The following is a 20,948-nucleotide window of genomic DNA, read 5'->3' as shown; positions in this document are numbered from 1 at the left end:
TAATAATAAAATGTAAAATGGAACCTTCAAGAGATCAAGAACTTGTGAGTAACTGCTGTATTGCCCACTGTATTCTACCAGTTTTTCAGAGGCTGAAAATCTGTGCAAACTGGCAGTAACATTTGTTATATACTTGGGCAGCAATGTTGGCATAAAACAAGAGTCTAGAAAAAGAACACAGGGACTTCCCTGGCAGTCCAGTGCTTAAGACTCCGTGCTTCCACTGCAGGGGGCGTGGGTTCGATCCCTGGTCGGGGAGCTATTAAGACCCTGCATGCCACACAGTGTGGCCAAAAACAAAAACTTGAAAAAAACAAAAAAAGAAAACACAGGACAAGAGTGCACACACTGAGTAAAGACATATCAAAACAGATGCCAAAAGTTAAAAACATCAAGGGAGGACTGTGATGTGTGTCTGACCTTGTAATACTGGGTTTGATACTGTGGCTCAAAGAAAGTGCTCATAAAGCAAGGAAGAGCATTTTGAAAATGTGATCACACACAGGAAAGTACTGGATCTAACAAGTAGGGAATGTCTGCAGCAACCCATTCAAAAGAGGGGCAGATAAAACCATCTGGTGACTCCCTAGGAAATCTTCACTATGGCCAACCATCCAATAACAACAATTATGATTGATTCCACTGTATGTTACCCTAGAGCTAAGACAATACTTGAATTTAGCCTAAATTGACGACCTTAGATTCTAACTCCTAACAGGAGACTACTACCCACATCTTCTTCAGATGATGTATCCACAACTTAAGTCACACCTATTATGACATACTCTAAGGGCTTTTCCCGATTGCTGTTATGACAGAATGCTGTGACACTATATATTGCCCAAGACAGCTGACAATCATTATCTAAGTGAGGCATCCACACCTTGAACCAAGCCTTCAAGTTCCCTCTCCTCATAATGGCCTCTTCCTATAAGAACTTGACTATGATGTCTGAACACAGAGTCAAACAGGTGTTAAAAAAAAAAATCAAAAACTAAACTGACATGAATTACCCTTCAAGACTCCTCATCTTAGCAATGATGACGTTGGGGGAAAAAAGTCCAACACACCCAGTTACACTCCCAAACTACCTACAACAATAAATAAGCAATTTAAATAATGAAATAATTCAGTTTTAACTTTGCTGAGAAGGTATTACAGGTACATATATGAAAGTTTAACTTTTCTTCAATTCTCTACACTTCCCAGTTCCCTTTCAGGAAGGCAAATATTCATTCGTTTTGCCAAAGTTCCATTACAGACAAACTGGAATGGCCAAATGGAGTTCTAAGGAGCTTGGTCTAAAACAAAACAATAAAGATACCCAACAAGCCAATCTCCTGAACAACGGACAGAAATACAAACATAAAAGGATTACAAACAACAGGGTCAGACAAACTATGCTTATACTTTCCCAACACCATCTAGCTTGATAACAGCTACAACTCAAAGACAGCTTACCATTTCCTATTCTCACCACCCACTCTAGCTATCCTCTTTTTGCCTTCTTTCCCCTCAAATGATTTTCTTCCTTCTGAATTTCAAATGGTCTGGTGCTCAAGTCATAAATACCAACCACGGTGGGCAGTTTTTGAGAAATCCTGCCCTGTTTTTTTCCACTCTTGGTGGCTATATCTTACCTCTTTATGCTTCTCCATGGTGGCATACAGTTTTTGCGAGAGGTCATTGGATACATTGGGCATGCCTGGCTTCTTCTTATTGCCCCTACTCAGGCTGCTCTTGTTTTTGCTAGTTTTCTTATTATTCTTCTTTTTAGCATTTTTGCTGTCTCCCTTTGTCACCTGCAGGTTAGCACAAGAGGACGATAAAATGTTAACTATTTGTTAAGAGATTTAAGAAAAAATAATGGTAAAAAGACTCCATTTTTGAAACTAGAGATCATAACCTTCCACCTTACACCATCTGCTCTCTTCATTCATCCTCTCTTTTTTAAAGCTGTTATTTACAGTAAACTAAAGTTTACTAACGTTTTTGCACTTATTTTCTCCCAGTGAAGAATGTCTCCACTAATGTCTCTTCATTAAGACAATGGCAGCCTTAGCTTTTTGGCCAGAAGAACCCTGCAGACCAAGGAGACACCTCAGGTGGACCCAGGCTATCCCAGATTTGAGGACAAGAACAAGGAGTGAGTGGCAGTGTGGGGTAGTGAAGTGTGCATAGGAGTAGGGAGCCAAAGTCCTTGGCTACATTTCCTTCCACTCACTTTCTAGAATTTTATGGGCCTACTATTCAAAAAAAAACCTTGAAAAACATTCAATCAAGGAGTTTAAACTGCAGACTGTAAAGGGTTCTTATTAGACTATTTAAGGGTGACTTTAATAGTTCAGACTCAGCAAGGGCAATCTAGATAAACTATGGGGAAATAAATGACAAGGAAAAGCTCCTCAGATGATCCGTCTACAACATAGGTTCTGTCTGGGGACTGGCAAACTCTGGCCCAGACCTGTTTTTGTATGGCTAAGAATGATGGTTTTTATAGCTATAAAGTGTTGTTTAAAGAAAAAAAGAAAAAAAAAAAAACAGAAAAAAAGAATGTGCTGGAGACAATATATGACCTGCAAGGCCCAAAATACTCATAATCCAGACCTTTGCAGAAAAAGTTTACCAACCCCATGCTCTAGATGGGTAATTTTCTGTCTTCCATTACTAGAAATCCAAGATTCCATTTAAAAGTGAGGTCTGGTACTTCCCTGGTGGTCCAATGGCTAAGACTCCGTGCTCCCAATGCAGGGGGCCCGGGTTCGATCCCTGGTCAGGGAAGTAGGTCCCGCATGCCGTAACTAAGACTCTGCGGAACCAAATAAATAAAATAAATAAATTTTTTTTAAAAGTGAGGTCTGGGACTTCCCTGGTGGCACAGTGGTTGAGAATCCGCCTGCCAGTGCAGGGGACACGGGTTCGAGCCCTGGTCCGGGAGGATCGCACATGCCGCGGAGCAACTAAGCCCGTGCGCCGCAACTACTGAGCCTGCGAGCCACACATTACTGAGCCTGTGAGCCACAACTACTGCAACCCGTGTGCCTAGAGCCTGTGCTCTGCAACAAAGAGAAGCCACCGCAATGAGAAGCCCACGCACCGTAACAAAGAGTAGCCCCCACTCGCCGCAACTAGAGAAAGCCCGCACACAGCAATGAAGACCCAAAATCAGCCAATCAATCAATCGATTTATATATTAAAAAAAAGAGGCTTGATGCTAAAAAAGGCTTAAAACCACTCAACTAGAACCACAGTAACTTATCTACGCCAATATTTCTTGCCCAACTTGAAGAGCTGAGAGCTTTAAGACCATGTTGAAAACTTAAGCTCACTTCCAGGTTATACATGAGAATAGGTAGAGGCTGGAAAGGGAAATGCAAAGCCCTCACATCTGTGCTTTCGTTGCTGGTGTTCTCCTCTCGCTTTCTCTCTTCCTCCTCCTGTTCCAGTTCCTTAATGCTCTCTTCCAGTACATTGGGCCAGAAATCACCTTCAAAGTAAGGCAATTCCTTTGCGCTTGTTAATCGATCTTCAGTAGCTTGTTTAAAAATATCCTGTGAAAATATCCGTGTACAAATACGAATTTATATATATATATTTAAAAAAGAAACACATTTATTATACAGAAGCAGTCATAGCTAATGGATGCAAGAAACATGAAGAATCAGATGTGTCTTCTGGAAGATGGCAGAGATTTTATACCCAAGTCTGATGTCTGGGGAGACATTTAGTGTCACAAACAGTGAAAGGTCTGGTCTGAAATCAGTATTTCTGGTTCCTCTTTCCTCTACCCACGAGGACAGGGAAATTATCCGCCTTTACATAACCAAGTGGCAAACTATCCTGTCAGGAACAATGGCAAAGGCAGCATCATTCACACTGTGGCTTCTACCACTCTTGAGACAGAACTCAGTGCGACGGGAGGCACGCCCGCCTTGCACACACCCTTGAAGTATCAGAAGTTCTTACTGAGAAATATGTTCAAAACAACCCCAATTACAATTACTGGAAACCACATGGTTAAAGAATGATTTGCTGGGCTGCTTAGGAAAACACCCATTTCATGTTTTCCTCCCCATGAGTAAAAACAGATAAGATATTTAGTAGTTCAAGTTTCTTATCATGAGATACCCTACAATCACAAATGGCTATTAAATATTTTGCCAGATCCACTCATCTTAGTAATTCAGGAAAGAAAACACCCGCTATCAAATTAGCTTAATTTTACAAATTACATGGAAGAGGGAGGAAAAAACAGAAGATTTTTGTTAAGATAGTAAGAAGAGCAGAATACAGAGCAGCAGGATTAGTCAAGCCACAGTTCTATCACCCCCAGCTCCTGACCTTGTAGTCGTGGACAATTCGCTCGGATACAGCCTTGTCGAGCATCTTTTTGTACCACTCCTGCAGTCGCTTGGGCTTGGGTATCTTCTGGTCGGGGGGGTGGCAATGGAAGATGTAGTCGTCTCCCTCACTTGGGGGGCATGCCCAAATATGCCCTGTTGTATATCTAACAACACAAAGAGAAGGAACATTCAAGAGAAAGATCACACATTCTAGAAAGAATGTTATACTTTAAACTACAAAGTGGAGTCAGTACAGAAACCAATGATTTCCCCAAGATAACACGAAGTGTGCAATCCACATCAGATCAAAAGTCTTAGGCCAGGGACTTCCCTGGTGGCACAGTGGTTAAGAATCCGCCTGCAAATGCAGGGGACGCGGGTTCGAACCCTGGTCCTAAAAGATCCCACATGCCGCGGAGCCATTAAGCCCATGAGCCACAACTACTGAGCCTGTGCGCAGCAACAAGAGAAGCCACCGTAATGAGAAGCCTGCACACCGCAACACAAGAGTAGCCCCCGGTCGCAGCAACGAAGACCCAACGCAGCCAAAAAAAAAAAAAAAAAAAAAAGTCTTCCAGGCCAGAACTAGGCATAACCCTGGATCAAAAAAATCCCAAATTTGCATTCAAAGACCAAACAAAAGCTACAATGCAAAGGAAAATGAATCCATGTCAGCAGGAGGGCTAAATGAATGCAAATTGTTAAAAGGAATAACCTGCAAGGTGAGGTGGTGAGGTGCAAGTACATATATACCTTGAAGGTAAGGAACCAGTCTGATGAATTTTTTTTATCTCCAGACCTTAGTGTGATTTTGGTTTTGATACTCAGGTGCAAAAGGACCAAGTGCAGGTTAAGGTTCTGGCCCTTCAAATCAAACTGTGCCTAATAGCTTAACTGAACAAAATAAAAATCTGGGATGGGTGCAACTATAGTCAAAATATCCATTTCTTTCCCACTGGCAAAATTAACCAAGGGTCTCCAAATTATAGTTCCACTAGATGAAAGCCAAAGTTGAGGAAAAAAGACCAAAAGTCACATATTTGCATGTATTATATCTCACCATAATATCACAGTGGTGATTAGTTTAAAACTAATTAAACAAGTTGTTTTTATTAAAACTAGCATTTGTTTTTATGCTTACCCTAATTTCTTGACGTATTCCAAATATCCAATTAGAATTTCATGATAGACTGCAGTCCTCAAGCATTTAGGACGGAAGAAATGAACACTATCCAGGTATGATATGTATACTCTCCTATACCAAATGGGGAGAAAGAAGCCTGGTCAAGTCACGCAACGAGTTCCTACTGATGTGGCTAAAAACACCTTCTCTCTTTTCTGTGCCCTTTGCTCACCTTGTCATTTTTAATGCTTATCACACAATATTACAGTTATTTAGGTAAATGACTAGATTGTGAACCCGCTGGGGGGTTTGGTGGGCCTGTGGCTCTATTACAGTCTCAGCACCTAGCAGGGGCTGAGACACTGTATAATCAGTCAGTATTGAGCAATCCAAACATATTCTGGCAGCACTCTTATTCTGGCCTTTATACTATTTTGGAAATGGAGAATTCTAAACCATATTCTACCTCATTTGTATGACATTCTCTCACGTACATCTCAGCAAGGTACTTGAAACAACCTAGACTTAATTACATTTTCTGAAAAGTCATCAGTTTGTTTCCCATTTTGTATTTTAGGCTGCTGTTCACATCCCTTTCCCTATTACTATGACCACACAAGAGCAGTACTGAGCAGTATTTTCTAGTTTTGTTTTTGTTTTTTGTTTCACTTCAATACTACACACCTGAAAACTTGCATTTCCAAAACAAGCACATCAAATATTTTCTTGTCCATTATGCTTGTTTACCTTACTATAACTTCAAACTCCCACGCAAATTAGAAAGTAGCCACAGTAAAGTCTTACCTCTGGTTGGGCGGGGGGCAGTCAGAACCATACTCTTGAACGTGCATGCCAAAGAAACACAAGTCAACACCATCAATCTCCTCAAAGGCAAAGAGGGCTTTGGTTCGATATGGAAAGGATTCTGCCATCTCTCCACTATCTACAAACCTATACAATTCATGTTGGAGGAAAAGACCACAACATTTCATTCAGATTAGATTCATCAACAGTAACTGTGTATGAGCAATTGTGGATCCACAGAGAAGAAAAGGGGAAATTATTAGGTACCTTGCTTTCATGCCTGGTTTGACTTCCACAGTTTTGTCAGAAGCATGAACTACTCTAACAGTGACCTCTCCTGACTCAGGGTGATTTTGTCGCCTCAGAAAGTCATTCACACGATTCTCCAGAAAGGTGCCAAGCCTGGTAGATGGCAACCCTAAGAATTTAGAAGTTAAAAGTTCAGTAGTAACTAAGGTACAAATTTATTACTATCAGTCTTAAGTTTCAATACCAAATCTCATTTCTGCTTTTTCAATACTAACAAGATTACTTGCTACATTTTGTTAAGTTAGCGATCTAGTCAATACTTAAAAAAAAAAATTTAATGTGGAACACTTCACGAGTCTATCATCCTTACAGAGCGCCATGCTAATCATCTCTATATCATTCCGATTTCAGTATATGTGCAGTTAAAGCAAGCAGGGTAGTTAATACTTTATAAATGTTATTTTCCCCAACTTTTTATTTTGAAAAATTTTCCTTTTCAGAAGAGTCAAAAAACAGAACACTCATATGCACTTTGCCTCAATTGCAGTAATATTTAACAACTGTCGGGTGCTTTGATAAGCTTTACAGAGGATTAAAAGCAACCTGTAGATCAGCAAAAAACTGCAAAGGCATCGTTCTACAAAACTAAAACTGACTGCCATCCCCACCCAACTGAAAAGATCACACAGGTCTAAATGCAGTCCCAACTAAGGGTATACACAAAACTGAGGGAATCATTCATGAGATGGCAATTCTGGGCAAGTATTTCCACATCTGGCCTCCATTAGGATATGTGTAGGAACAAGAAAAACACATAACCTCCTTCTTATAAATAACTAGGTCTAATGATTTTCACACCAAAAAGTACATCACAGTTCAACTTTAAGTACATCATGGAAAAATTATTTGGTTTTAACTTTGGTTAAATATTTCAAATAGGGGCTTCCCTGGTGGCGCAGTGGATAGGAATCTGCCTGCCAATGGAGGGGACACGGGTTCGATCCCTGGTCGGGAAGATCCCACATGCCGTGGAGCAACTAAGCCCATGTGCCACAACTACTGAGCCTGCACTCTAGAGCCCGCGCACCTGGAGCCCGTGCTCCGCAATGGCAGAGACCACTGCAATGAGAAGCCCGCGCACCACAATGAAGAATGGCCCCCACTCAGAAGCGAAGACCCAACGCAGCCAAAAAAATAAATAAAAACATTTTTTTAAAATTTCAAATAATGTTGAAAGAAAATAATTCATTCTGGATGTTTATTTTTAACTATGCTTCAGTGAAGCTTTGCCAAATTTTACCTGTAAGAATGAAACTTACTTTTAGCAGAAAACTTATTTTCTTTTCTAGTTCGTGCAGTCTTCTTTAAACAGCCATCACAGACAAATCTAAAATGTAAACCAAGACTTTGCTTAAACAACTTAGAGAAACATTTAAAGTAACGTATGCTATAAAATCTATCTTATGTATGTGTAAGGTTGAAATTTAAAAGACAACCTGGGAGCAGTATTTCTAAATACACAACAAAGAGTTAATATAACCAATATACAAAGAGCTTTTAGAAAACATTAAGACAAAAAGGATAAAAAACCTAATTGAAGGCTTCCCTGGTGGTGCAGTGGTTAAGAATCTGCCTGCCAATGCAGGGGACACAGGTTCGAGCCCTGGTCCAGGAAGATCCCACATGCCGCAAAGCAACTAAGCCCGTGTGCCACAACTACTGAAGCCCGCGTGCCTAGAACCCATGCTCTGCAACAAGAGAAGCCACGGCAATGAGAACCCTGCGCAACACAATGCAGAGTAGTCCCCCACTCGCCGCAACTAGAGAAAGCCCGCACACAGCAACGAAGACCCAACGCAGCCAAAAATAAATAAAAATATTAGAAACAAAACAAAACCTAACTGAGAAATAGACAAAAGACATGAAGAAATGTGAAGGGCATATAAATTGGCACATGCAAATTTTGCATGCTCAAAGATGTTGACGAATCACAGATTAAAGCAGAAAATTTGTTATGGCCAATCACACTGGCAAAAGTCTATACGCTACCAGTGGGAATGTAAGTAAGTACGTTTTGAAAGCAGCACTAATATGTTTTTTAAAAAATATTTTTTGACTGTGCTGTGGGATTTTAGTTCCCTGACCAGGGATTGAACCTGCGCCCCCTGCATTGGAAGCCCAGAGTCTTAATCACTGGACTGCCAGGGAAGTCCAGCACTAACAGATTTTAAATGTACATTCTCTTTGTTCTTGCAATTACATAAGGATGTGTGCATAAGTAGAAATTCTTAGAAAAACTGGAAACCACATAAGTACTCATCAACCAGCTGGCTGATCTTCAGTTGCAAAGATCGCTGCAACTCCCTCAATTATCCTTACCCACTCTGTAATTAAGGAAAGCACTAAAAAGGCCTATCTAAAGACAAGCCATATAAACATCAACTACTGCGCTTTTCCTTAGTGTTTTTTTTCTGGAAATTTGTTAATTAGCCTCTTCTTTCCTGTGACCTCCGAACTAGCATCAAGAGTCAGTCCAGGGAACTTTCCTGGTGGTCCAGTGGCTGAGACTCCACGATCCCAATGCAGGGGGCCCATGTTCGATCCCTAGTCAGGGAATTAGATCCCACGTGCCGAAACTAAAGATCCTGCAGCCAAAGTTCTTGCATGCCGCTACGAAGATCCCACGTGCCACAACTAAGACCCGGCGTAGCCAAATAAATAAATAGATGAATGAATGAATGAATATTAAAAAAAACAAGTCACTGGAGGGAAAGCAACCTAGAAAATAAAGCTCTTAAAACAACAATAACAGTCCAGGAAAAGAGCAGAGAGTAGATATCCATTCTAATGAGAGTCACTTAATACACAGATACTCCCCCAACCCTTCCCTTGGAACAGAGCTGGGATCAGCCCCATTCCTGGAGAAAGAGAGGTAACCCATAGCAGTAAACACATAAGTGTCACAATGGACAAAAATCCACTCGCTGCCCATGAAAGGCATTGATGATGTGCACCCTGGGTAAATATGTGGAGAATATTCAGAAACAGAACATGAGGCCCAAGAATACCTAGTTCATTGAAGTCTGTATCTAGTCATTTTCATGCAACTTTGCCTTTCACTGGACAACACCTAGTTAACTATTATCCAACTCCCCAGAAGATTTTATTTTGTTTGTTTATTTATTTATGGCTGCGTTGGGTCTTCATTGCTGCGTGCGGGCTTTCTCTAGTTGTGGCGAGTGGGGGCTGCTCTTCGTTGTGGTGCACGGGCTTCTCACTGCGGTGGCTTCTCTTGTTGCGGAGCATGGGCTCTAGGCATGCGGGCTTCAGTAGCTGTGGCGTGTGGGCTCAGTAGTTGTGGTGCACGGGCTTAGTTGCTCAACTGCATGTGGGATCTTTCAGGACCAGGGCTTGAACCCGTGTCCCCTGCACTGGCAGGCGGATTCTTAACCACTGTGCCACCAGGGAAGTCCCCTGGTTAGGATGTGATTTAAAATCTTTTGGGGGACTCCCCTGGTGGCACAGTGGTTAAGAATCTGTCTGCCAACGCAGGGGACACAGCTTCGATCCCTGGTCTGGGAAGATCCCATATGCCTCAGAGCAACTAAGCCCGTGCAACACGACTACTGAGCCTGCGCTCTAGAGCCCGCAAGCCACAACTACTGAAGCCCGCGTACCTAGAGTCTGTGCTCTGCAACAAGAGAAGCCCCCGCTCGCCGCAACTAGAGAAAGCCCGCACGCAGCAACGAAGACCCAATGCAGCCAAAAACAAACAAACAAACAAAAAAAATCCTAACCACGGTCACCATTCAGTATGCCCTTCAGTGCGATGTTCTCTCAGAGGCAGAAACAGAGGTGGCTCCTTGGAAACCTGCATTATCCATACCGTCTAGTTTTTCTACTGCAATGTAAGTAATGTTCAAAACCTAGCAGGTTTAATTGTGTCTAACATCTCCTTGCTGGTTTCCAGGTGCTACAGATTTCCTGTTACCCTCTATTGATAAATCTTTTGTATTTACTTTTGATGCACAATGACCACCAAAAAATTTAAAGCAAAATAAAGTATTTGTATATGGATTAAAACAAATAAGAGAAATATCTATGTTTTTGGATTCTAGGTTATTTAATATTTTAAAACTGGATTTTATTTTTCTTCTTTTTCTTTTTTTTCACATCCATCTCAATGTCAGTACCACTTATTTATTTATTTATCTATCTATCTATTTATTTATTTATGGCTGTGTTGGGTCTTCGTTTCTGTGCGAGGGCTTTCTCTAGTTGCGGCAAGCGGGGGCCACTCTTCATCGCGGTGCGCGGGCCTCTCACTATCGTGGCCTCTCTCGTTGCGGAGCACAGCCTCCAGACGTGCAGGCTCAGTAGTTGTGGCTCACGGGCCTAGTTGCTCCGCGGCATGTGGGATCTTCCCAGACCAGGGCTCGAACCCGTGTCCCCTGCATTAGGCAGATTCTCAACCACTGCAACACCAGGGAAGCCCTAAAACTGGATTTTAATGATCTTTTCCCAATCCAGAATAATAATTCTAGGGACTTCCCTGGTGACGCAGTGGTTAAGAATCCACCTGCCAATGCAGGGGACACGAGTTCGAGCCCTGGTCCGGGAAGATCCCACATGCCGCGGAGCAACTAAGCCCGTGCGCCACAACTGCTGAGCCCGCGCACCTATAGCCCATGCTCTGCAACAAGAGAAGCCACCGCAATGAGAACCCCGCAACCAAGAGTAGCCCCCGCTCACTGCAACTAGAGAAAGCCCGCACGCAGCAATGAAGACCCAACACAGCCATAAATAAATAAATTAAATAAATAAATATTAAAAAAAAAAAAAAAAAAAGACTCTGCCTTCCAATGCAGGGGATGTGGGCTTGATCCCTGGTTGGGGAACTAAGATCCCATGTGCTGCGGGGCAACTAAGCCGGTGCGCCACAACTAGAGAGCTTGTGTGCTGCAACTACTGAGCCCGTGCCACAACTAGAGAGAAGCCTGCACGCCACAGCGAAGAGCCCGCCCACTGCTACTAATACCCGATGCAGCCAAAAATAAATAAACGAACAAAAAGAATAATTCCAAGAGATAGTAACTTTGAAGATAAAATATAATCATTGCAGAGAAGACAAACTTCCTATAATTCACAACAAAGAAAAAGTCTAGGGAAAATACTGATGTCTCACCCAGATGGCCAAATGATCTCATGATGAAGGACACAGATCTGATGCATCTTTCTTCCACACTCCGTACATTCAACAAACCTTGAAAGGAAAAGTCAAAATGTCAAGGTTAAATCCAAAAATTTAACCAAATCAAAACTTCCAATATTTCCCAATTTCTGACAATTCAAAAGATAGCCAAAATCACGTCCAAAGAATTGAAGAATAGTTTTTAAAAGCTCTTTAGTGTAACAGGTAGAGCAAAACTCAAAAGCAGTTTAGTCATTAAATATGAACTGTGACTATGAAATAAAAAGTGAAAGATCAAGATGACTGCTGCTTCAACTTCCAAGTGAGTCGGACACCATCATATCCATTCCAGGAACTCCTAGAATACCAGTACATCTCTGTACCGCTGAGTACCTCTGAAAGGACTCACTATAAAGGAGGGGATTATGAACTGGTTTGAAAATACAGAGGACAACAGGGCTGGAATAATGGCACTGACCAGAGGTAGCTTTGTGCTTCACTCAAGCCTAAGCCTACAAAACACCAAAATATTAGGTAGATTTAGTGAAATGTAAATGAATACTAACCATATGTAAATTTTAGCACTTCTACCATCTCTGTTAGATGTATGTTATAGATTTAGTCCCAAGAATATAGAATCATCTCACTGGCTGTGCAAACCAAGAGAATGAAAGAAAGAAGGAATATCAAAGTGTACTGACTACTCAAGGGGAACTACTTACAGTTCAGGATCCAGAGTGTCATTTTTTCTCTTCGAAAATTGTTCTTTATTTATTGTACTAAGGAAAGAAGAGGGACACAATGAGAACAAGCAACACAGAAAGATTAGCAGTCTGACTACTGTTCTAATAACCAAAGGACAAAAACCCCACCCTGTAAGTGGATTATTTAAATCTAAGAATATACCAAGGATACAACAGTACATTCTTGGCTCCCACAAAATGCACATTTACATGCCTATGTTTTTGGAAAGGACTTTATAGTAAATCTGTTCCCATTTACAGGAAGAGGAGAACCCAGTAAGAACTAAAAACATGAATTTGTTCTTCTTTTCCTTTTAAAATCTTGCCTACTACTCTTAGTGTTAGGTATTTACACCTTCTAATACTTTAATGTGCCTAGACTGAGCTACGTATGAAAGATACTGTGTATAGAGGGAGCTAAACCACTATTTATAAAAAATACTAAATTTCCAGGACAGTCTAGTCAAACTTTTTATATTAATAAAAAATTTCAATATTAAGAATACATATTTCAGGTTACTTAAGAGTTAGCCAAAAAAAGGGTATTCATTTAAAAATTTTCACATGGCCTCCTACCCTGAAATCTAGCCTACCTCACTGCTCATAGCCTCACAAATACAGGAGCTAACAGTCTTATTCTCTACCTGGAACAAACTGCAGGGGGCCCAACTTTGACTACTGTGACTCTACCTCACAAAAATGAGGAATGAGGACATTTCCACATTTAAACTGTTTTCTACTAGTTACAGGCTAGAGATTCATCGCTACCTGGCCTAAGGTCTTGCTACCCAAAGTGTGTTCTAAAGACCAGCAGCCTAGAAGGACCTGGGAACTTGTTAGTACCACATACTCCCAGGCTCACTGCCGACCTCAGGAACTGCAAGAGGGGTTTCTACACTCTTCACAGTCAGAGTGGTGCTGTCCTAAGGTACAGAACATGTGGTAAGCTACTCAGTAGTACCCATGGTAAGGCTGCCTCCCTTTACTGCATCAGTCCTGACTTCCCTGGTTTAGCCAAGGTCAGAAAAATCTCTTAAGGTTCAAGGGGACCCAGTATCTACCCCAAGACCAGTACCAGACCCCACTATATTATATGTCAATGGTGACTGAAGAAAAAGTACAACTTGAAAACCCAATTTGGAAACACTAACCAGTTTTTCTCAGAAGCCCTGTTTTTACTAGTAACATAACAATTCCATACTTTTTGGGGAAATGTTCTGAATTGACTGTTTATTATAGGTTAAACCGGAAGAGAAGAAGCTGAAGAATATTAAAAGGACACCAAATAGTTCTTTCTTCCTAAAACAGTCCAAATTTGAGTGTGTAAACTAAATCTTAGAGATTAGAAGTACTATGAGGCAGTTTAGGCTATGTTTGAAAATTTTTCTTGGAATTTACCAAACCACAGGAGCATGTGAGATTGTGAAAGTCCGACCAAGTCTCTTTCTAATAAATCACTCTCACAAACTCCTAAACCCCTAAAGATGTTAAATGATACTGACGATTCTGATGCCTTTGGTATCGTGAACCTTTATGGGAAGGCTGTAAGGTGGCTGTATTTGTTCAATTCCCCTCAAACTCAAAACAGTTAACAATGAAGTTCCCTTGCACTGCAGCCTTTCACTTTTTAGGAGAAGCTGATTATTTCCCTATAGAAGAAATATATCTAAAATGACCATCCAATATTGATGTATTCCCTAGATCAGTACCGACACAGCTTACTGCTATGATGGAAATGTTCTCTATCTGTGCTGACCAATATGGCAGCCACTAGCCACAGACTGTCTACTGAGTAACTGAAATTGGGAATTTTAAATTTTATTTACTTTGAATTAATTTGAATTTAAATAGCCACCTGTGGCTACACGATACTGGACAGCATAACCGAAGACCACTTAGAAGCCTGAGCATGATCACCTAACAACAAACTGAGAAATAAGAGAGTACTTTCCAAAATAATATAGTTACTTACGTTTGAGGCTGGGAAGGGTCATCCCCCAAAGAAACGCTCTCCCCTTGGATTTCATTGAAACACTTCTCACAGAAATGATACCTGTCGGCAAGAAGGCCATACTGGGGTGAACTGTTCCGTTCACACAACACAGCCCAAGCCAAGCAACGAAGCCACCAATCACAGCAGGCCAAGAGGGGGGCGGGAGCAGAGAGCAGGTCATCAACGGCGACAAGGACATTCAATGATGCAGATTTATGGGCACCACAGTTTGGGTTTTGTTTTTGGTTTTTGTGTTTTGCAATCAAAGCCAAGTGCAGACAACGACAAGCATGAGGGAGGAAAAAAAAAAACACAAAACAAACGAAGAAATGAGGGATTGCAGGACAACAAAAAACATAAAAGCAAGACAAGACAACACAAAGCAGAAAGCCAAGGCAAAGCACAGATTAGCATTAAATATCTCAATGGGATCACAAGTAGCAAATGATTACAGCAAATAAAACAAACAAGTCTCACACAGACCTACACCCTTTCATTTTAGTAATTAATGCTACTCGATGCAAATAATCGAAAGTAGGATAAATATACTGTGGAGAGAAGAACTACTACTCTATTACCTAAACATAGCAAAGAAAAAAACCTCCCCACTTCCAAAGAAAAAAATCCACTATGGATACAGTACCAGGAAATAATCATCTAGAAACAACTGTGGTCTGAAAAAACACCCCAAATTTCCTTTTGATCCCAAGGAAGCCACATACGTACAATAAAAAGTCTGCACAAGCAGTTAAATACTGATTGTAGCCACCAACTGACATAGTTCAAGAGGGAAAAGGCAGTGGTGTATGCAGATACATGATTATATATTCCTGGGTGCTGTAGATTGGTGCTTAAAATCCGAAAAAGGTACATAAATGCCAAGATTATAGCATGAGATTATAGCATGCCAGCTGTCACTTGCTTTTTTGAACATAAGGTGCTAATAACAACTTGAGCCCCACTTTTCCTAGGTTTTAAGGAGTAAAACACTATAGATTCTTATGACTACAAAGCATTAGGGGAGTGCACCTAACTTTTTGTAAATAAAACAAAAAGTTTAAGTGACTTTTTCAAAGCTAGAAATACATCTGTAGCACACAAGTTCAGCAAAAACGACCACCATGGGTTTGGGTCATCAAAGTATTGACTGTCCAGCCTTGCTTTTTTATTTACACCCCATGCCAGCTATACTGTTGGCTGATTACACAAAATAAAGAGACAAATCATGATTAAGATATATTAGTGAATCCAATTTGTGTGATTACAGCCCTTATTTGAGCAGGAGAAAATAAGGCAGAAGTGTCTAATTTATTAGAAGCCTACCATCCGTGGTCGTATGCAAATCTTTGTAAGGAACAGTCTGGTACAGAGCTCTTTTTAATGTGCTCAACAGAGGCAAAGCAAATACTCTGGGATCCTTTGTTTTTACATATTCCAAGAAAAACTTAGGAAACATTTCCTAAAAGATACAGCTGGCTAACAAACTTTTGGTTAAAGTTTTCTGGGTGGTTTTGGGAATGGCAATAGATGGCAGCAATTTCACAGAGAAGTAGACCAATTAGTTTGAAATTTTTTTGTTTTGCCTGAGGCTGTGGTGAGCTATAAAAGGACAGTGGGAAAAAAATATGGGGCCTGGGACATAATCCCAGGTATGCCACCGACTCAAGTTGCTTAACTTCTTAATGCCTTGGGTTCCTGCCTTATAAAAATAAGGGCCCAGACAACTGATACAAAGCTACTTTCTACTAGAAAACCGTTTACTTCTGCAAACAAAGGCAGAATGCAAAGACCAGAACTTGTGCTGTACAGTTGTTTTCAAGCAAGTTACACATGAACCACGACTGTATGTGTGCTGGTCCATCCGCATGCACTCCCTGGACACGCGGACACTCTGACCATGGTCCACACAGGTTGAGCTTACCTGTTCTGGTAACTGTAGTAAGTGGCATCACGAGGGATTGTGCATAACTGTTTGCCATAGCAACAGAGTGTCTGTGGAGAGAACTCCAACTGCAAAAGAAACCATTTGTTAAATATGGTTTGAAGGGCAAGCTAAAATATTTACACGGGCAAGTAAATCAGAAACAGAAGGTAGTGAAGCCTTACTTCTCATTATGTCTCTTATAATGGGTTATTTCAGTTTCCAAGACAGTTCACTGAACTAAAACTAATCTAGTTTGCTACTGTTTTATTCCACCACTCTGAGGTAAGCTTAACAGTCATATCCTTCCACCGATTATCAAAGAACTGAAGAGGACAAGAGGAACTCAATGTGAATTGCCATGTACAGGAAAACTAGTACATGCCACGCCCCGTGCACCACAGGTAAATACGACCAAGTCCCTACCCAAGATGAACTTACAATCTGATGACTCAGGATTCTAACTGGCAAGTTTTCCATGCAGTTCTTATCTGTGCAAACATTTCTTACCTTTCTGCCACAGCAGTATCCAAGGCTTTGCATGACTGGGTCAATTTCTTGTTCAAAGACCTCAGACAGCTTGGAGCAGTATTTGTACACCCGTGATGTTTTCCGATTATATAACCAAGCATTGTTGAACATAAGCCAAATGTCATCCACATACTGCCAGGGCTCCTGATACTGTCCAGTGTCTAACTTCCTTTTGATAGTAGAAAGATCCATGGGGCTCTTCACAATATCAAAGTAATCCTAGAAGGACAAATGACACCAAACAACATTATCCAAAAGTCTCAGTGTATTCAAGGTCCACAGCATATCTTGCTATAATCATTATAAATTTTCTGGATAATGTTGAGTCTTTGATGTGTCTGTATTTCCAAAGAAATGATCGATACCCATCACTTCTTTAAATCACTAGTCTACAGAGATATGAAGCAGCCAGGGGCAGAGAGAACAACAACCACTCTAGACTTTGTAGGAGCAAGCTGATCGTCTACAGGAGCGATTCCAGATACTTTACCATAGTACATCTGTGATCAACTTAAAAGACCAAGAAATCAAAGACCCTTCACACTTTAGTACTAGATGGGGCCTACAGATGAAACTAAGCCCAGAAAATATTGGTGATCCATCTAAGGCCACAGAAGAATATAGGAAAAAAAAAAAAAAAAGATTCTAACAGATTTTTGCCCCTCAAAGCACTCCAATGACTTATCCAATACCACTTAAAATACTCAAATGAAACCTCCCAGCAGCCTGGTGTATAAAGGCAACTTTAAAAGCAGATGAAGCTAATTTGGATCTATCTTTTCTATCACGAACTACTGCTACTCAAGTGATAAAAATAAATAAACCATATGATCCAGCAATCTCACTCTTCGATATATACCCAAGAGAAATAAAAAGATACACAAATTTGTATGTAAACATTCACAGGTGTGCTATCCTCAACAGCCAAAAAGTATAAACAACCCACATGTCTATCAACTAATAAATGGGTAAAGAGAATGTATGCACAACCGTATGATGAAATATTGCTGGGTCGTAAGAAGGAATGAAGTATTGATTTGTGCTACAATATGGACAAACTTTGAAAACATTATGCTAAGTGAAAGAACCCAGTCACAAAGAACCACATACTGTAAGACTCTCTTTGATGAAATGTCCAGAAGAGACAAATCCACAGAGGCAGAAGGCAGACCAGCAGTTGGTTGGTAGTAGGGGCTGTGGGTGGAAATGGGGAGTGACTGCTTATGGAAATGGGGTTTCTTTTTTGGGGTGATGAAAATCATCCAAAACTGACTGTGGTGATAACTGCACAATTCTGTTAATACACAAAAACCATTAAATTGTGCACTTTAAATGGGTGATTTGTACAATATGTGAACTGTATCCGAATAAAGCTGTTAACGAATTTTAAAAGAAAAGAGAAGTACCACCACATACTTACAGGGATTCCTAGAAGCTGGGGGTCCACAGGTTGACGAAAGGGAAGGGATTCTGGATCCTGTCGGTAAAGTGCCTCCAATGTCGGCATCAGTGCCTGTCGTAACTCTTCAGGTTTGAAAACTTAAGAAGAGTATATTTGAAATTAGTTACCAATTAAGCAAAAGAGGAAAAAAAGTTCAAGTTGAAACTATAAAATATATCTCAAGACTCAGAAAACACAAAATTCCCTACATTGTCCCCATGAAATATCACTAAGGGTGTTTCTATTTCCTGGTTCAGATAGATCCTTTAAAACACCTTGTCTAGTCACCTTTAAATACCCTTCATGGCTCAGATAATTTCTCAGTCAGAAACCCACTTAAGATAGTCTTGACTGAGTAGAAGCAGAATGCTAAGCCTTCCAAAAATTTATGAAAAGACTTGTCAGAATGTTCCAAAAGATACAACAGGCGGGGGATGCGGTGAAGCAAGAACGGAAGAAGCCCCCCTTCCTGGTATCAGCATGTAACAAGTCAGAAATTAGACCTGGTGCTGTCTTATTGCCAAAGGAATCAGAGCCACTGAAGGCCAAGAGTCCTTCATTGAAATGCTTGATGTTTTAGAGCTTCAGCAGAAGACGTATTTACTGTTTTAATGGCAAATGTTAGGTTTCAGTCTAAAGAAAGAACTAAATTGTTATTGCCAGAATGATGGACTCAGTTGATCAAATTATGCTCAAATGTGTTCTCAGTATGTCTCCCAAAAGTCAGGGAAGATTTGCTGGCATGTCCCAAATGGAATTAATTTAAACTACCATTTAAGAAGCTGGCCGTTAAGGGTCCAGTTCGAGCCTTGAATCACTCTGAGCAGAGAGGCCTTATTATTTCTTCTATTTACCAATTAATTTTATCTTCAAGGGGGTATATCTGTCAGTACCTTGAGTATTTTTTCACCACATGGTGGGGGCTGACATGAAAAAAATCAGACAAATAGACGGGAGAATCTTCTTTGTCTCATACTTTGTTGTGCTCAAAATAAACAGAATTTGAGCCCATTTGTGAGATGAGCTGTTTTAAAAGCAGATGCCTAATATTAAGATTGGGTTTGTTGCAGCCTAGATCAAAATAACATCTCCATATATAACAAACATTTATTCATTCATTCATTGGCCATGCCATGCACATGCAGGATCTTACTTCCCCGACCCGCAGGGGATCAAACCCATGCCCCTGCAGCGGAAGCGTGGAGTCTTAACCACAGGACCGCCAGGGAAGTCCCAACAACCTTATTTTTAAATGAAAATAATTTTTTAACCCCATCATTTTAAAGTATATTGTATTTATTCACGGAGCACTTTTGTACACATCATCTTCAGGAGCCAGCAGATTCCTCTTTGAGGTAAGTCCTACCTGTGCCACTGAAGGGGTCACTAGAGCCACGAGAAGTTCTAGTCCTAAACTAGTTAGTAAACTAATTTCTGTGGGAATTGTTTAACACTCTCTGCTAAGCATTGCTGCTTGCTTGGCTTGACTCATATTCAGTAGCGTGGTTCAGAGCAGAGACTCTGAATCAGCCTGCCTGGGCTCAGTGAGCTGGGAAGTGTTACTTGACCTTGCTGAGCATCAGTTTTCCTGCCTGTAAAACAGGGATCAGTAACCTCACAGAGGGGCTGTGAAGTTCTTAGATGAGACACGGCAGGTTGTGGCACAGTGCCTGGTGCACAGCAGGTTAACAAAAAATATTATTATTGCTATTATTTCCTGCATTTTAGTCAAGGATATTATTTAATAATTTCTGTCCTCTGACAAAGATAATTTTGAGGAATTGTTAGCCACCCAGTGACTGTAGGAAGCACATATACCTAAAGGAAAGAAAATTTCTTCTCCAACATTAGCACTAATGAAGAGACCAGGCCAAGGGCTCCAAGCTTAATGAAATCACATTAAAATTCAATTCCAAGGCCCAAGAAACCCAATCTCACTCTACTAAGGTCTTTGGTTTTTTTCTCTGCCTCCACAAACACAGAGCCTAAGAGACTCACTCTTCTTTTTTGACTGTCCTGGGGCTGGAGATGACTGGGTTGCTGAAGTACTTGGCTGGTCTTCCTCCTCTTTTGTTTCAGTTTTTAATTCAGCGCCTCTCTCTTCTGTTTCTGTAGGTTCCGCTTTACAGTCTTCTGCTTTAGTCTAAAAGGCAAGGTAGGAATTTTTGGTTTTCCAAAGACATGTAACTGAGAAGCAATAACATCATTATCTTATTTACTCTCCCCTGTGGATGTAGCTGAAGACCCTTTTTCACATGGAAATCAATAAAATGAGACCTAATTATAGAATACTTTCCTGGAACATGTGTGAGTTCCTAGACAGAGGTCCTAACCAAAAAACAGCAGTAACTGCCCTACTCTCACCTCTGGAATATCCTCTAGCTGAGTCTCTGCTGGTTCTGGTGCATCCACTTCCATTTTAGCCTCCATTTTCACTTCCTGTGAAGGCTGCTTCTCAGGAATGGCCTGAGAATTCACTTCCGTGCTACTAGTAGATGGAGGGTTTGATGCCTGACCTTCGATGCTTACAGCTGGCTGGGAAAGCTGGGTAGAAAGAGAGGGAAAAACAAAAAGTTTGCCTATTACACACAACAAGATGGCATGATTAA

The 20,948-nt window shown here is 40.8% G+C and overlaps 1 protein-coding gene across 2 annotated transcripts in view; it reads right to left on the bottom strand.

Annotated features, from left to right (window-relative positions):
* The window catches only part of EP300 (EP300 lysine acetyltransferase), a 73,394-nt gene that overhangs the window by 4,771 nt on the left and 47,675 nt on the right, over window positions 1–20,948 (bottom strand). Inside the window, exons 15-29 of one of the 2 annotated variants that reach the window (XM_082351418.1) lie at window positions 20,704–20,883; window positions 20,338–20,482; window positions 18,319–18,437; window positions 16,878–17,117; window positions 16,368–16,456; window positions 14,426–14,506; window positions 12,433–12,489; window positions 11,705–11,782; window positions 7,839–7,906; window positions 6,538–6,688; window positions 6,271–6,417; window positions 5,485–5,598; window positions 4,342–4,507; window positions 3,387–3,551; window positions 1,641–1,802 (exon numbers count right to left, since the gene is read on the bottom strand). In XM_082351418.1, coding sequence (XP_082207544.1) covers window positions 1,641–1,802; window positions 3,387–3,551; window positions 4,342–4,507; window positions 5,485–5,598; window positions 6,271–6,417; window positions 6,538–6,688; window positions 7,839–7,906; window positions 11,705–11,782; window positions 12,433–12,489; window positions 14,426–14,506; window positions 16,368–16,456; window positions 16,878–17,117; window positions 18,319–18,437; window positions 20,338–20,482; window positions 20,704–20,883 — 1,962 coding nt within the window. The remainder of the gene's footprint in view (window positions 1–1,640; window positions 1,803–3,386; window positions 3,552–4,341; window positions 4,508–5,484; window positions 5,599–6,270; window positions 6,418–6,537; window positions 6,689–7,838; window positions 7,907–11,704; window positions 11,783–12,432; window positions 12,490–14,425; window positions 14,507–16,367; window positions 16,457–16,877; window positions 17,118–18,318; window positions 18,438–20,337; window positions 20,483–20,703; window positions 20,884–20,948) is intronic. The other variant, XM_082351417.1, reaches the window with a different exon arrangement.

Source organism: Balaenoptera borealis (genome assembly GCF_965194805.1).
Source record: "Balaenoptera borealis genome assembly, chromosome: 13".
NCBI classification, from domain to species: domain Eukaryota; kingdom Metazoa; phylum Chordata; class Mammalia; order Artiodactyla; family Balaenopteridae; genus Balaenoptera; species Balaenoptera borealis.
This window is presented reverse-complemented; position numbering and strand designations above follow the sequence as displayed.